Consider the following 17,590-nt stretch of genomic DNA (forward strand, 5'->3'; position numbering starts at 1 on the left):
TAAATGTCTTTTTCGTTCATTTTCGTTTTTGTTTTCTGTAACCATGTGTTAATTTGTCCTACACATGTGAATAAAACTTCAGTTGAGAGCCGGAGCTTACGTTTGTGCGTTTTTTGTGTCGTCATATTCCATGGTGCAGTTTCGTAACAATGGAAGGAGTCTTATCTGTGAGTGTTTTCAACACGTACCTTGTGTTTCAACACATACCTTTCAACACATACCTTGTGCATTATTTGCAGCTTTGCAACTGCAACAAGCTGGGTTCCCTGAGCCCGAACTGTGACGAGAACACAGGCCAGTGCCAGTGCTTGGAGGGATTCAAAGGACAGCACTGCGACCACTGCAGGCCAGGCTATTACAACTTCCCCAACTGCCAGCGTTGCGACTGCCACCCGGCCGGCACGGACCCCAGCGCCTGTCACCATGGTGTCTGCCAGTGCGACGAGAGAGGCCAGTGCCCATGCAAGGTGAAAAGCATCACCGTGCTCCCTGTTTACACCTCCTGTCATTGGGTTTAGTGTCATGAAACATAAACAGTTAAACATAAATTTATTATTTTATTTATTTATTTATTTATTTATTTATTTATTTATTTATTTACAATACTGCCAGTCTCCACTGAGACCATAGCAGGTGGGCACTATGTACAGATACTAATAAATCACAACAAATAAATACATGGTGCCATACGTAGTTAACAGCACAAAATTCAGCACATTATTTTTAAAGGTGATAAACTCAGTTAAGAACTAAATGCACCAACAAAAGCAAGCCCGCCAACAGTGGTGCAGGATATTGAACTGTTAATCTTAACGCTCACAAACACTCCCTTTTTCTGTCGGCTATCTCCCGCTGGAACAATTTATCTAACGATATTGTGTGTTGCAATACGATTGTATCTTTCATGACCCTCATCCAATGTATAAAGTAGGGGTGTGCGAATATTCGAAATTTCGAATATTTTTCGAATAGTGTTTGCTATTCGATTCGATTCGCACTGGAATTTTACTATTCGAACTATTCGAACTTCCCAAAAACAAATAGAGTCAACGTCCGACTGAAAGTGACCTCTTCAGATTTTCAATATGCTTCACCTCATTACACTCTCGTATTGCAGCAAAGCTGCCTTTCAAGCTCCGTTGCGGTCTAACTTTGTCAAGACATAGTCAACGTCCACTTGGAAGTGGCCCCTAGATTTTCAATATGCTTCACCTCACCACACCTCGGTATAGCGGCAAAGCTGTCTTTCAAGCTCCCTTACAGTCGAACTTTGCCAAGACAGTCAACGTCCGATTGGAAATGGTCCCTAGATTTTCAGTATGCTTCACCTCATTACACTCCGGTATTGCGGCAAGGTTGCCTTTCAAGCTTCGTTACGGTCGAACTTTGCCAAGACACAGTTAACGTCCGATTGAAAGTGGCCCCTAGCTTTTCAATTTGCTTCACGTCATCACACCCCGGTATTGCGGCAAAGCTGCCTTTCAAGCTCTGTTACGGTCGCAAATGGATCAACTCAAGAAAACGCTGGTTCCAATATGGAGATGAAAGATGTGGCAGAGGTGGGGGCTCAATTAATGCTGTTTTGGACCTGAAATTTGGGCAGGAAGTCCGAAAAATCGGAAGCCGAAGCTTTTTAGCATCCAAAGTTTCAGATGTTCTTATATATCGGCGTCTACGAGGCAGATTTGGAACTCCGGACTTGAAGGGAGCACACCCTTGTCCACCACATCAGTTGGCCTTCCACAGCAGTTGAAAGAGGAGGAGAGGCTGAGGAAATGGCAACTTTGCCTATCATGTGTAAAGTGTTGTCGGCAACACTTTGGTTGCACCAAATCATGTACATAAATACAATTCGGCCTCTACATTGCCTCATTCTTGATAAGACAACTATGAAACACCACCCCGCCAGTGCTTCACCAACCTAGTGAAAAGAAACACTTTCATGTTGCTATCTCATAAGAATATGCTTGGGAATCCTCTCTAACTTTTTCTTTCTGCAATTTCACTTCGAAGTATTCGAAAAATATTCGAGAAATATTCGAAAAATATTCGATTCGATTCGAACTCACACTTCAATATTCGAATTCGCTTCGCACCCAAAATTTTGCTATTCGCACAGCTCTAGTATAAAGTTTTCACCTTGAATTTTTGGCAATGTGTGTATTTTCATGTATTCATGTACCCACTCCTACCCAGGCCGTGAAGGGCTTGCAGTATACTTGAATAAAAAGAAAAGTCTTTTCCGCTTATGTCACAGGGTTTGTGCAACATGGCTTCCTTGAGCAAACGGTATGTGATGCTCTACCAGCTAGGGAGGTACACCATCCACAATCGATTGAATCGGTAAATGTGTCATTTGGGCAGTAAAATTTCATCACAAAATAAACAGCCTTTTCCAGCAGCTATCTCATTTCAGTGACCTCTGTCATGCCTCTGTCTATCCGGTCTTGCCAACAAGTTTTCTGATGTCATCTCTTGACATAATTTCGTCTGGTGCCCATTCTGCTGATAAGCTTAGGACTGGTGACCCACTATGGTGCATTAGCAACTATGATGACATTGCATTGCTAAGCATGAAAGCATGAGTACTATTCCCAGCCACATGGCCACATTTTGACGGGGCCAAAATGCAAGAACACCCGTGTGCTTATGTTTAGGTGTGCGTTAAAAACCCCCAGGTGGTCAAAATTGATCTAGAGTTCTCTACTATGCTACTACTACCACATCTTAGTTCTCTCACATAAAATCCTGCAGTAAAAAAATGTATTGGTAGACCAGTGGTTATCTATCCTACACAATAAATGATTAGCCCAACCGGTATTCTTCCTTTAGTAGTGTCAGCTACATTATCAACCCATGCTTCTAAATGCATAAGCATATCTATGCCGACTCAATGAGAAAACTGTCAGTCAGTCCATGTGTTTCTTTGTCACGTAAGACGATCATTGCCATAAGTAAACAAATGTATAAAACAAATTCTTGAGGATGCTGGTTTTGAACTTGGGCCCCAAAGCTCCTAAGGCAAGTGTCTTAACCTCTGGGCTGCACACCCATGCTTGCAGAATGTGAACATATTTGAAGCATATGAATGCATTGTGCTTGCGTTGCAAAGCAATTGTAAAAGGAGAGCACTTTTTATGAAAGCTTCATTGAATTTCATGGTAGTATGGAATAAATGCCCTCTCTCGGACAATATGCAAAGCTGACATGGAGGATTGTACAGTCGCGCTCAATATGGCTTGCAACACGGGAGCGCATGGCCTCATGAGTTCAAAGATTGTGCATGGCTTCAATTTGTGTTCATTTCAGCAACTAAATGATATTTCCTCATTTGTGATCATCCCTAAGTAAGAGAACAGCGTCTAGTTATGGAAATAAGACCTAGTGGAAGCTATGCGCAGGTTTTGAACTCGTGAGGCCACGCACTCCCGTGTTGCAAGTCATATTAGCGCAATTGTACATGTCAGGAAAATGTGGCCTTTACAAAACTTTAATGCCAAACTCGTGTTTCAGTGGTCATAAGATGCACCTTCTGTGTGGCCATTCCAGACGCTGATGAATGCTGTAAAAGATGATGAAAGACGTCACGCTGATGCCACCCGAAAACAGCATTCTAGGGAAGGTCAGAACCTCCACCAAAAGTCTACACTTAGGCATCACTTAGATAACTCCCAAAGCACATTCTTTGTGGATATTTTCTCTAACTTGTGTCGAGCGTGTCGAGCGAGAGAATGACACAACAGCCGAGTCTCCGGGTGGGCAAGTGCCTTCATGTTTATTCACAGCCCTTATATACATATCTATGCATGCTGTGCTGCCATCCAATGGTGCTGTACACTACATGGATAATGTGCTGCCATCCAGTGGTATTGCCGTACACTACAACTCTAACCAATCAGTTTAACTGCACCGCATTGGTTTTTGTTTTGACAACTCTTCATCATTCCTGCCGTGAGGTTTTCTTACGGTACTTCCAAATGCTTGCAGGTGAACGCTGAAGGACGCCGCTGCGACCGGTGCCGAGACCGGACCTTCTCGTTGCTGGAGAGCAACCCTCGAGGATGCACGGAGTGCTTCATGTTTGGCCGGGCCGAGCAATGCACGCAGGCCAATCTGGTCTGGGGAGTGGTAAGAGCTGTAGTTGCCAAGGGGTTGGTGGAGCACCTTTAGGCAGTTTAAACTGTTAACGCCATCATAAGTCTTGTCATTGACCACCATAAGTTCGGCAAAAAATGTGGAGCGCACTCAGACCCGCTCATGAAATATATATTGCGCTTAGGGCTCACTCGGACTCGGTCTCACCAAAATTTTCCTTAGCCGAACTCACTCGGACTCGGACTCGCTAAAATACTTTCTCAACTGGACTCACTTGGACTCAAACTCACCAAAAATATCACTCATTCGGACTCACTCAAACTCAGACTCACGGTTCAATCTGAGTCTGAGCGAGTCTGAGCGAGTTTTCCGACCTATGTTGGCCACAGTGCAACCTAGTTGACATATCATCAAGGTCTGTACTTAATACGAGCTGGCTCATAAGCCAATCAAAACAGTGCAAAACAGATGCGAGACTTGCCAAATAGCGCTCTGTGTCTGTCGGTCATTCGTCGTGATTCACGTCTTCCGTTAGCTGCTTTGTTCAAAAATGGAGACGTCGGTGACTCTACCGACACCTTCAATGCAGAGCTGTCGCTACTGAATGAACGGTGACCGCTTCAGTAGTAGTAGCGGCTGTAACTAGGATTCGACGATTGTACAATGTAATTATTCATTCAACGTTTTGGAACACAAAACTTACAACAAGATGGCTCTTCAACCAATGCCATTGGTTTGTGCCAATGGCGATCACCCATAGTGCTTGATATCGGAAAAACAGCCTACTTAAGCACATGTAAGTGAATCGTGAAAAGCTGAAAGAGTAGCTCCACAAAAGTATTGTTATGAAATGCAATGAACTGCAGTGTTCATAATGTGGTAAAAAAAATCCTAGCTCTAAAACTAGCTTTGTCATTCTTTGTTTACCACAAATCACAGTAATGATAACAGAGTGCCATAACAGAATGAGCTTTCAGTGCACTAAAAGTATGTTTATTCTGCCGTGTAAGTTTACATTTCGTGCCACAGTTTCTTAACGTCAGAACAATTTCAGATCCGAGCTCCACCAAGGGACATAACTCTCACACCTGGTGAACCGGAGTTCGACCGAGTGCACCGGTACAAGGTTATCCCCGGTACTCACCCTGGTTCGACTCTCTTGCCGGCGCCGTACGTCCTGGACCAACCGCTGTACTGGTCCTTGCCTGAACCGTTCCTTGGAGATAAGGTGAATGAGATGGTTACCTTTGATAACCCTAATACAGCTAGTGGTTAGAATAACAAAGAGCTGAGCTGGTTGGTACATATTCATGTTAAAAGACTCGGCATGCAGACATGGACACAAGAGAGAAGTCAAGACACCGCAGCTTAGTCAGTGCTTGTGGTGTCTTGACTTCTCGCTTGTGTTTGTGTTGGCATGCCCAGTCTTTTAACATGACACATTGAAGTCTCTGTCATGTAAACGTGTTCCTAGTCACATTAGCCATCTATCCTTTCAGATAGAGGTAAATGAAAGTTCTAGTAATAATTCATTCCTGAATATGCATCATTATTGAGGAGATGTGCTCTTTAACAATGAACAGTACTGTACACTTTTCTTATTTCGTAACGGTGTCACGTAATGTCACGAATGGTGCAATGGTGCTACAGTTTCCAAACTATGAGGGTGTTGGTTCAAAGCTGGCTGAAAATGCTTCTTTCATGCATTCATCTATTCATAATTTGTTTATATATCGCAACTTCCATGACAGCTTGGTGATAGCTAGTTCGCGTTACGCTTACCAACAACACAACCGTCACGAGTGCACTATGAAGTGGCTTTTGCCTACAGAGTAATGTGAACATGACATATAGACGTTTCAAAAGAATGACAAATGATTGAATGATGTGGTTTTAATGGAAGCAACTGTTTTGGTCACAACTTAGGATAACTTATCTTATTGTGAAACCTCTCTAAAATCTTTCTTTTTGCCCTTTTGCTTATCCTCAGTTTGCTGATGAAATCGGTAGTTATGGTCACTTATGATACATGCACCAACCATATAATATCGGTAGCAGTGTCATGTTTGTTTTTCTTTTTGTTTGATTACTTGCAACTCTTGTACCCAGTTTCTCATTGCATGTTGCTTTCTTTATATTTTTTAGACTACTATACATTGTATAGCATGTGAATGTGAAAAAAAAGAGTAATCATGTCTAGTCTTGTTGTCTTCTTGCACTGTTAGTCATGGCAGCAGTTATAGAAACTAGCACAAGCTCGCACTTTTCCAGCTCTCGAGTCTGGTTTAGTTTTAGTTAGCCTTTGGTACCTGATTCTGAACTTATCTGCCATAGCTGCACTTTGCATGAGTAATGCTGTGGCTTTGTTTTCACTAGATCCTCGCCTACAACGGAAAGCTGAAGTTCACGGTCGAGAGCGACGCCCAGGATGTCTTTCCCGATGCAATGCTTCGCCAGTACCCCTTGGTGTTCCTCCAAGGGAACCACCGCATTCTCCTGGGTTTCCACCCACACATGCTGTCGCCCAACGGTGCCTACATTGTTCCCATTCACGAGGTGAAATACGTACCCATCTCCGTGGCTTACTCGCAGTGCAACGAGCCAAGCTTGGTTAACCTTTCCTCTTCGTGTCCCTCTCTCACTCTCTTAATGCTGAACAGTTTACCGGCCGCAGTAGCTGCATTTAAATGACAGGATTCTCAAAATGCACAGTTGCGTAGATTGAGTTGCATGTTAAAGAACACCAGATGATTGGAACTTAATGGAGCACCCCTTCCCCATAGCATGGGTTAGACTGGTGTTCTGAACTGTGTGATTTAGGTAGCAGGTTGCGGGTTCAATTCCTGGGCACAGCAGCCACGTTTTGTTGGGGCAGAATGCAAAAGAACCCGTACACTTAGCTTTAGGTGAACAAATTTAAAAACCCAGGTGGTCAAAATTAATCCGGGGTCATATCATATCATAATTGTATCATAATCGCATCTTGGTTTTGGCATGTAAAATCCCAGGTTTTAACATGTAATATGGGTTTTATTTATGGCGTAACATGTGTTACATTTGCCCAGAAGTCACTGCCACAGATCATTGTCCTATAGTGCTCATAAACTACGGCTGATGGTGATGAGTTCACATTTCAATAATTTGATGTAAAGTGCAGAAACTTTCAGACGATCACAGTAGATACGTGTAGAATCTATAATGTGTGTCACCACAAACCCCATCTTTACAATCTCTTAGAGCACATTTGCACATTTGGGACTTCCTTAAAATAAGCAAATGCACTACAGCCATTACAACTATGACGTTATATGTAGGGGTGTGCGAATATTCGAAATTTCGAATATTTTTCGAATAGTGTTTGCTATTCGATTCGATTCGCACTGAAATTTTACTATTCGAACTATTCGAACTTCCCAAAAACAAATGCAGTCAACGTCTGGTTGAAAGTGACCCCTTCAATTTTTCACTATGCTTCACCTCATTACACTCTCGTATTGCGGCAAAGCTGCCTTTCAAGCTACGTTACGGTGGAACTTAGCCAAGAGACAAAGTCCGGTTGGAAGTGGTCGCTAGATTTTCAATATGCTTCACCTCATCACACTTCCGTATTGCGGCAAAGCTGCCTTTCAAGCTCCGTTACGGTCGAACTTAGGCAAGAGACAGTCAACGTCTGATTGGAAGTGGTCCCTAGATTTTCAATATGCTTCACCTCCTCACACCCCCGTATTGCGACAAAGCTGCCTTTCAAGGTCCGTTACGGTCTTACGGTCGAACTTAGCCAAGAGACAGTCAACGTCAGTTTAAAAGTGGTCCCTAGATTTTCAATATGCTTCACCTCATCACACCCCCGTATTGCGGCAAAGCTGCCTTTCAAGCTCCGCTACGGTCGCAAATGTATTAACTCAAGAAAACGCTGGTTCCAATATGGAGATGAAAGATGTGGCAGAGTTGGGGGCTCAATGCTGTTTTGGACCTGAAATTTGGGCAGGAAGTCCGAAAAATTGGACGCCGAAGCTTTTTAGCATCCAAAATTTCAGATGTTCTTATATATCGACGTGTATACGAGGCAGATCTGGAACTCCGGACTTGAAGGGAGCACACCCTTGTCTGCCACATCAGTTGGCCTTCCACAGAAGTTGAAAGAAAAGGAGAGGCTGAGGAAATGGCATCTCTGCCTATCACGTGTAAAGTGTTGTCGGCAACACTTTGGTTGCACCAAATCATGTACATAAATACAATTCGGCCTCTACATTGCCTCATTCTTGATAAGACAACTACGAAACACCACCCCGACAGTGCTTCATCAACCTAGCGAAAAGAAACACTTACATGTTGCTATCTCACAAGAACATACTTAGGGATTCTCTGCAACTTTTTCTGTAATTTCACTTCGAATTATTCGAAAAATGTTTGAGAAATATTCGAAAATTATTCGAAATTATTCGATTCGATTCGCACTCAATCTTTATTATTCGAATTCGCTTCGCACCCAAAATTTTGCTATTCGCACAGCTCTAGTTATATGCACTGCTCCCCAGTCAGAAGTAATTCATTGATTTATCCAGAAGAAAATTGATCTTCAGGAGAAAAAGAGAGAAAATGCAGGAATGACAGGGAGGTTAATTAGACCTTGCCCGGATTGCTACCCTACACATGGGGAAGGGAATGGGGAGGAAGAAAGAAAGAGTCACTCTCGGGCAATTTGAAAGCATGGTGCAGCGTAGCTACTGTAGGGCACTTAAGTTTTGCCTTCAATTGTTGAAGAGCTCGTCTTCTAGGGCTGATGAGCTTTGGGGGCCAACGTATCCGTAAGGAATTCCAAGTGCAAAGAGCACAAACACAAGATGACAGGACACTTGTGTTTGTGTTTGTGCTTCCCATGCAAAAATTTGTGAAGGATATATGCACGAAGTAGCCTGTCAATGCATTGTGCCAGGCCAACAAATATTTCAAGGCATGATGCAATGCAGCTGTGTTGGCCTTTGGTCAGGTTAGCCTTCCCCAACTCGTACAGCTAAGTGCATTGGAATGGCTGTTCCACTCGTGTGCGCTAAGTGCGTTTGTGAAGACATCGTCGATCACCTCCGGTGGCACCGTTCCTGCTTTGACAAACGCCAGACTCTCCAGTGTGCCTTGAACAGGTTCGAGAAATCTTCGATTTGCTGAAAGAAAGAAAGTACACCGGCCACATAAAATTTTAAATGAAAAGAAGTTTCGGCTTCCATGTGGAAGCCTTGTTCACAATGAGGCCAATCAACTACACGGGTCTCTTATATAGGCTTCAGCACGGGATGCATGTAGCACACGTAGGACGTGGGTACGTTTCCATTATTTTGAAGTGCGTGCCCTATAGGTTGTATCTCGAGGGACTTGAGATACAAGTGTGATTTCCAAATTCCTTCCTTCCCGATGATGCTAGCATTCATCCAGTAAATGGAGTGATAAGTCGTAGCTGCATGCTCAGCCAGTGCATTGGACGCCACTTCTTTTCCGCATCCTTCTGATGTTGGTGCGCACGCTGCCTAAAGTTGCCAGTCTCCTGGATGTATAAACACTTTCGCACTCTGCGCAAGGGATCTTGTATACAACACCACGAAAGGCTTCATTCGGTAGCTTGTCCTTTCCATTTAAAAGTGCGTGCCTCAATTTGCATACAGGCACATTGGTAACTTCAGTGTCATATCTACGCAGTACGCGTGATAGGACTTCTCTGTTTGTCCCGACCAGATGAGTTTCTGTCGAACTCTCAATTTCATCTTCAATTTGTGCAACGTGTTTTGCAGGACGCTTTTTATCAAGTGGACAACCCTCAGGTCCCTGTGACTCGGGCGATGCTCATGGTTGCCCTCCAGAATGTCCAGAGAATTCTGATCAGAGCCAATGACGGGCCGGATGTCAAGTTTGCCAGGTACAGTCAGAGTATCACGAAGTTTCTTCGAGAGAATGCACGTTAGTGTGCAAAGTGCCCCTTTGTGCAATATTTGTATAACCAAAAGTTTAGTCTAACCATCATACACTCCAGCCAGCCACTGAAGAAGACAAACCAAAGTGATTTCGGGAAAAAACAAGGGAAGTTTTGTGCATGCCGATGCCTTGCTTTGTGGGTAATTGCACTGTAGTATCTACAATGCAATCTGTGGTTAGATATCTGCTTTTGAGTGCTGTTACTGGCTTAAACTACATAAATTTGAAGTGCAGAGTTTTTCTTAAGCATTTCATGAAGCCAGATCTTCAGTTTCGAGTGTCTGAAGTACTTTTTACTTTGTTTCTTTGTTTGAGGGGCAAATACCTCTTGGCTAGTGTTGTCCCGATAGCACCAAAATTATTGTGAATAACTCGTAGAAAACATTTCTTTTTTCATTCGCACTTTACTTAAGCTATCAATGGGGAAGAAGTTCACTGATTGGCTCTTGTTAGCTTGCAGCTTTCGACAACCTAGCCAAACGTACTTTGTCTCATTCAAAGTTCACGTCGGCTCTTCTGTATCTTATTTTATCCGAAGCCTGAAGGATGTCTCGCTTGAGATCGCTCGACCACCGGAACACGGTGAAGTGACTCCCTACATGGCGTACGGCGTTGAGCAGGGGAGGTGTCCGATCCAGTACACAGGAAGTTCTTGTCAGGTAAGTTGTCTCACACCTTTCTTCAAGTACCTACTTGCAACATTCAAAATGACTTAAGAAAAGAGCCTGTAAAAAGCCTACAGAGGTACTCATTGACTGCTCAATACAGATGCCACAGTTACACTGTTCCATTCTGCCTGTGATACATCTAATGCCGCTTTTGCTAGTTTTGACGGTAGCATAAAGTGTTAATGCCTTTTGATTTTTCACCACTTTATAGATCTATGCAATCGGTGCTGCTATTTATTTTTTAACACAAGCCAATTTCATGGCCGTCGGCCAGGGGTGGTGGCAAAAGGGGCACTTGCCCCGCTAGAGTAACACCAGCTTTTGCCCCCCACCCAAGCTACACCAACGCTCCCCCTCCCGCAACCTCGATGCAACACGGTTTGCACCCCCCAAGACAAAATCCTACCGATGCCCATGGCTAATTCTAATACATTGTGATCATTGCGTAAGGTGTACAGTGCTCATTTGCATCAGTTGCTTAAGATAATTTCATTGTGACGTCAGGAATTTGGCCGCTAAAGGTAATGTTGGCTCTGATGTAGTAAGCATTTGAGATGAAGGCCAATGTGGCAGGAACCGAATACAGCGCAAACAAAAGTACACGCATTGCATAGCCCTAAATTGTCGCATTTCACTCCGTGAGCACTGTGCATTAATATCTTCATTTTCTTTTCCTGTCCACTGACCACTGTACTGTCGTGAAGGGCCTTCACGCACTTCTAATCTGTTTGCCACAGCCTGTCGTCCAAAGGGCACCCCAACAAATTGTTAGAAATAAAGTTCTTATTCCCATTCTTATTCTTAACTGGTTCTTCATTATTGCATTAAAATTTAGGCTCTCGACCCACAAAGAAGCTGTTAAAGATCGTACTATAAACGGTAAAAAAAATAAGCGAGGAATTTTAGTAGTCGTAAGTAGAGTAAAACAGTAACACTGGTGTGTGGTTGCACAATGTGTACAGTTTAGATGAAAAATCTTGCTTTCTTTCATCAGGACCCTAACGAAGGTTACTACCGCAAGTTCAAGCATAACTACCTCAACAGCCGAGACATTCTCGATTTGGTTGGCTGGGCCGAACCCTGCGACTGCAACAACCGCACCCGCACGTGCCACAAGGAAACTGGAGTTTGCATCGTGAGTTGTTGAGGCGTTTTTGGGGGCATTTTGGTGTTGATTGTCCGCACTGCTCCACCTCAACGGAAGACCTTTAGGTTCTTTGTTGCCCGTTTCTCACAGTTCTGCTTCTATTAATTATTTCTGAAGACTGCACAGTTGGAAGCTATGCGTGAATGTAGAGCTTGAAAAATGGTCGTGTATATAGTTGTTTATTTGTTCATTAACAGCAGAGCTGTTTAAGGTCGAGGTTAATTTCTGCAGAGTGTAATGAAGCCCGTGGTGGGTATGTGCCACAGGAACTGGGCAATCCGCACTACTCACCTCCGGTCCACTAAACATTATGAATTTGAAATTTGAAGCAGCTTTACTGACTCAACGTTGCAAAGACTGGTTAAACAGTGCAGATGGTAGCCAAACTACTATAGAGCAAAATCAAGCAATGAAATAGCAATATGATGCCACAAGCTCTGCTGTTTAACCAGTCTTCACGACGTTGAGTCAGTGAAGTGGCTTCAGACATTGTTTTTGTTTATTTACTTACAGCATGGTGCCCACTTCCTTTATCAAGTATTGGCAATATGGCTGAGTATAGTGGCTTTTGCTTATAATATGTAAGCCATTCCCCTTTCCAATGTCTTGGTGATTGTGGGTATGTCAAATAAATAAATTAATAAATATCTCAAACATTTTTCGAATAATTCGAAGTGAAATTACAGAAAAAAGTTGCAGAGAATCCCCTAAGTATGTTCTCGTGAGATAGCAACATGAAAGTGTTTCTTTTCGCTAGGTTGATGAAGCCTGGTGGGGTCATATTTCATAGTTGTCTTTCTTATCAAGAGTGAGGCAATGTAGAGGCCGAATTGTATTTATGTACATGATTTGGTGCAACCAAAGTGTTGCCTACAACACTTTACACGTGATAGACAGGCATGCCATTTCCTCAGCCTCTCCTCCTCTTTCAACCTGCTGTGGAAGGCCAACTGATGTGGCGGACAAGAGTCTGCTCCCTTCAAGTCCGGAGTTCCAAATCTGCCTCGTACACGTCGATATATAAGAACATCTGAAATTTTGGATGCTAAAAAGCTTCGGCTTCCGATTTTTCGGACTTCCTGCCCAAATTTCAGGTCCAAAACAGCATTAAATGAGCTCCCAACTCTGCCACATCTTTCATCTCCATATTGGAACCAGCGTTTTCTTGAGTTAATACATTTGCGACCGTAGCGGAGCTTGAAAGGCAGCTTTGCCGCAATACGGGGGTGTAATGAGGTGAAGCATATTGAAAATCTAGGGACCACTTTCAAACGGACGTTGACTGTCTCTTGGCCCTAAGTTCGACCGTAACGGACCTTGAAAGGCAGCTTTGCCGCAATACGGGGGTGTGAGGAGGTGAAGCATATTGAAAATCTAGGGACCACTTCCAATCAGACGTTGACTGTCTCTTGCCCAAGTTCGACCATAACGGAGCTTGAAAGGCAGCTTTGCCGCAATACGGGGGTGTGATGAGGTGAAGCATATTGAAAATTTAGGGGCCACTTCCAACCGGACTTTGTCTCTTGGCTATGTTCGACCGTAACGGAGCTTGAAAGGCAGCTTTGCCGCAATACGAGAGTGTAATGAGGTGAAGCATATTGAAAATCTGAAGGGGTCACTTTCAATCGGACGTTGACTGCATTTGTCTTTGGGAAGTTCGAATAGTTCGAATAGTAAAATTTCAGTGCGAATCGAATCGAATAGCAAACACTATTCGAAAAATATTCGAAATTTCGAATATTCGCACACCCCTATAAATAAATAAATTAATAAATATCTATTTGCAAGATGTATAGTGCAGCATGTTACCTTACTTATGTACATTCCACAGTATAAAGCTTTAGTCTTAGGACCTTTGCTTTGAAAGAACACTCTGGATTTTCATTTGTTTGGCTTTTCATGGGACTTTCAGAACTTTACACAAAACCATGGGTAAAAAGGACCTAGCTTTCTTTCATGTTTCCTCAGGCTCTGCAACTTGTACGAGTGCACCACCACAAAAAAGAAAACAGGGAATAAATCAGGCATATTTTATTATTTAAGCTAACACTTTTGTCTTTTAGCTATAACAAGGTTTATAGTTATTTTCTCAGGAATGTCATTTTGATTCTGCCTGTTGGTTAGCCTTCTTGTCTGATGTGCATGTGACTAGCTGAACCACGTTGTCGTGTGCCTGTCAATAGGAGAAATTGTCCGTTTTGTCCAGAACTGTGGTGGCAACACTGTGGGTGACCACTGCGAACGCTGCGCCGAGGGATTCTTTGGAACGCCTTCGCGCGGACCATGCCTGCCCTGTGCCTGCCCACTTCCCACAAACAGGTGCGTGTAATCTCAGTATAGTCTGTAGTGTCATGTCTAGTCTGTAGCCTAATGACTAGTCTAGCCAGAACACTAGTCTGCAGTCCTAGTACGTAGCCCCGTGACTCCAGTCTAGTCTGTACTATCATTCTGTAGTCTCATGTCTAGTCTGTAGCCTCATGGCTCTAGTCTACTTTGCAGTCTAAGTCTGTAGTCTGTGGAGTCTTGTGTTCCACTAGCATTGCCATCTCATATGCTGCACCAATTGGCCATAAAGAAAAGGAGTCCCATGTTAAGGCAGTGAGTAACTAGGAATTTGACTCGTCGTAGAAGTGTCTGACAAAGCATATATTTCTACCGACATAAGCATGTACAATCATTGTTCCTCACTTTTAAAAAGACATCGCTCCAATCCGCTTTATTTCTCCAGTTAAAGACGGGAATTTCGCCTTCGTGGGTTTCACGTTTTCATTGTAACACTTACTTTTGTGTGATGATTCCCCCTTCAATTACGTAAGCTGTGCTATAAAAGAGCTCTGGACAAATAATAAAACTGATACTCACTATCTTACAAAAACTAATGGAGCGATCATTTTTTCTGCCTGTCATTTATAACATTTACTGAATTACTGGAGCTTATCCGCATTTCGTTTTCATTGCATTCAGCTTCAGCAGCACGTGCCAGACGCATGGGCCGGACTACATTTGTACGGACTGCCAGGAGGGATACACCGGAAGACGTTGTGAGAGGTGACGTATCGTTGTTGGATGCATGCTTTCTGCCTCAACAAAAAGGTTTTCCTTGTTCTCTTTTATTCGTGAGTAGTTGCACATGATGTACGTGTTATGTATTCGCAGGTCAAGAGCTTTATTATGCACTGTATTGGGTAGGTGAGGTTAAATTTGTGAATGCATCTACATCAAAGCATTTCCTCTGTGCACATCATGGCGTCATCCAGCACTCAGTTTACTATCGTTCTCGGCACGCACTGACCTGCCAAGTGATCCCAAAGCAACCGAAAAAGTAAAGGTTCAGTCATTCGAAAAGCTTATGAGTGCAGAAAAATGTAGGTTCTACAAAACTTGCACTGCAAGACTCTTTTTAAGGGGGGGTACAAATGTGGGAAACATTGAAATAAGAAAGTGGGAAGTCGCGTTTCTTAAATACGAATGTTTTGTAAATATTTAGTGCCACTGACCATGCGCAATCGAGCGTAAAATAGAGGCTAGGGTACATTAAGTGTATTTCCTTATCGTTGTTATGTAAATTATGAGAATGTAAAACACAAGAAGCTGCACAGTAGAAAAGGCTATGTCACCCTTTGAGCAAGACTTTTTTTCAGCTACGTCGCTGACGTTGTATATGCACCCAGGAGTGAGTCCTGATCATGTAAATAAACTGCTTATTTGTTGCTAAATGCTCCAGTTGGCCTTCTAAAGAACATGCTTCACAACATGCAATAAAATTGCAGAGACATTCCGACATTGTGGATATTATTGAATGAATGAATGAATGAATGAATGAATGAATGAATGAATGAATGAATGAATGAATGAATGAATGAATGAATGAATGAATGAATGAATGAATGATTACTGAGTTGCAAAGATTGTTTATCAGGGGAAAAAACAATTGTTCATTATTTGAAAACTATTCCAAGTGTATGCTCTTATTCGAAGTGATTTGATTTGCTTCTTGCACCATTTTATTAATATTTGATTTGGTTTTCTATATCAATATTTGCATTACCACGCAATATTTTATATAATCGATATGCTGCTGTTCATAATATTCCTGCTACATTACCTTTTGTACTGCGAAAACATCTTTCTCATCAGTTGAGCAGGATGCTACAATGACACAGGAGGCACTTTTCACTAGAACGTCTCACGATTTGCAGGTGTGCAGACGGTTTCTTTGGGAACCCACTGGTGGACGGAGGCCGATGTGAGAGGTGCGAGTGCAACCCTTACGGATCACAAGGTCATCGCTGTGACCACATGACCGGAGCGTGCCACTGCTTGCCTGGTATCACCGGTCGCGACTGCTCTATCTGTCCGGGCCGGCACATCCTCACCGAGTACGGCTGCAAATGTGAGTTTACGTTTAACAAAGTGAAGTCTATGCAGCAGCTTATACTTGCACTGCCTTTACATACTGCAAAAAAAGCGTGAAAGCAGTGCAGCTGAAATTGAAGGGCAAAGGAAAGAAAATAACTCTGGGAAATCAATTCGGCAAAAATCCACAAGGTAGAAGAAGTTGAACAAAACAGAAAATTGTAATAAATCAAAATGTAGCACGAAGCTACTAAGGCAGTCCAAAGGAAAGTGTCGTAGTTGAAAAATAGTTCCTTGCGGTTTGAAAGTTGACAGCATCAATGCTTTTACTATGTGGTCACTCAGCCATATGAGCAAACCAGGAGGCTAACAGTTTGCAGAGTAGGGCAGAATTGTTCAGCAACTCAAAAGTTTCATGTAACTCCTGGGAGGATGAATTGAAACTAATGCAAACCAGTTAAATCCAGTGAGGACCAACCGGTTTTAACTGGTGTTTCAGCACATTAAATCAAGCAGATTTAATACATCACTATGACTGAGTTTCCTGACCCATCTGTTCTGCTCTTAAGCCCACAGCATTGTTCATTATTTGAACTAGATCAATCATGCATGCTAGATTGAGATGTTGTTTTTCTTCAGAATGTTTTGCTGTACGCTACAGGAAAGAACACCAATTTCTTGTGTGGAACGTTCTATTTTGTGTGGATGACTTTTTTTTTGCAAGACACGACTTGTCAAAATGTGCGTTGCACTTGGCGAATGATGCATGGTGCAAATGCAAATCACGTTTGATGACTGACCAGCAATGGACGTGTGGTTCATGCACTCTTGACATAGCACACGAGGTTTCGCATTCCTGAGTGTCTTAAAGGGGCCCTGCAACACTTTTTCAGCATGGTCAGAAAACGCTGCTGATCAGTTGTCGACGCTCCTGAGAACATGTCAGCCAAACATAGCGCAGTACGTGGCCTGGAATTTACAATGAATTCTCAAAGTCGGCTAGAAAGAGCTCGCTCTTCTCTCAATAAATGATGCCATAAACATAAATGGCTGTGCCATAAACTAGGGGTGTCCGAATATTCGAAATTTCGAATATTTTTCGAATAGTGTTTGCCATTCGATTCGATTCGCACTGGAATTTTACTATTCGAACTATTTGAACTTCCCAAAAACAAATAAAGCCAACGTCCGATTGAAAGTGAGCCCTTCAGATTTTTATATGCTTCACCTCATTACACCTCGGTATTGCGGCAAAGCTGCCTTTCTTGCTCCGTGACGGTCGAATTTTGCCAAGACACAGTCAACGTCCGATTGGAAGTGGTCCTTAGATTTTCAATATGCTTCACCTCATCACATACCA

General features: G+C 42.9%; 1 protein-coding gene across 1 annotated transcript in view; it reads left to right on the forward strand.

Annotated features, from left to right (window-relative positions):
* The window catches only part of LOC119407300 (laminin subunit alpha-1), a 133,573-nt gene that overhangs the window by 69,265 nt on the left and 46,718 nt on the right, over nt 1-17,590 (forward strand). Inside the window, exons 25-34 of the mRNA XM_037674204.2 lie at nt 240-467; nt 3,988-4,128; nt 5,150-5,323; nt 6,472-6,651; nt 9,879-10,003; nt 10,598-10,718; nt 11,722-11,862; nt 14,081-14,193; nt 14,839-14,922; nt 16,074-16,267. Coding sequence (XP_037530132.1) covers nt 240-467; nt 3,988-4,128; nt 5,150-5,323; nt 6,472-6,651; nt 9,879-10,003; nt 10,598-10,718; nt 11,722-11,862; nt 14,081-14,193; nt 14,839-14,922; nt 16,074-16,267 — 1,501 coding nt within the window. The remainder of the gene's footprint in view (nt 1-239; nt 468-3,987; nt 4,129-5,149; nt 5,324-6,471; nt 6,652-9,878; nt 10,004-10,597; nt 10,719-11,721; nt 11,863-14,080; nt 14,194-14,838; nt 14,923-16,073; nt 16,268-17,590) is intronic.

The sequence above is a fragment of the Rhipicephalus sanguineus genome, chromosome 10 (assembly GCF_013339695.2).
Source record: "Rhipicephalus sanguineus isolate Rsan-2018 chromosome 10, BIME_Rsan_1.4, whole genome shotgun sequence".
Taxonomy (NCBI): domain Eukaryota; kingdom Metazoa; phylum Arthropoda; class Arachnida; order Ixodida; family Ixodidae; genus Rhipicephalus; species Rhipicephalus sanguineus.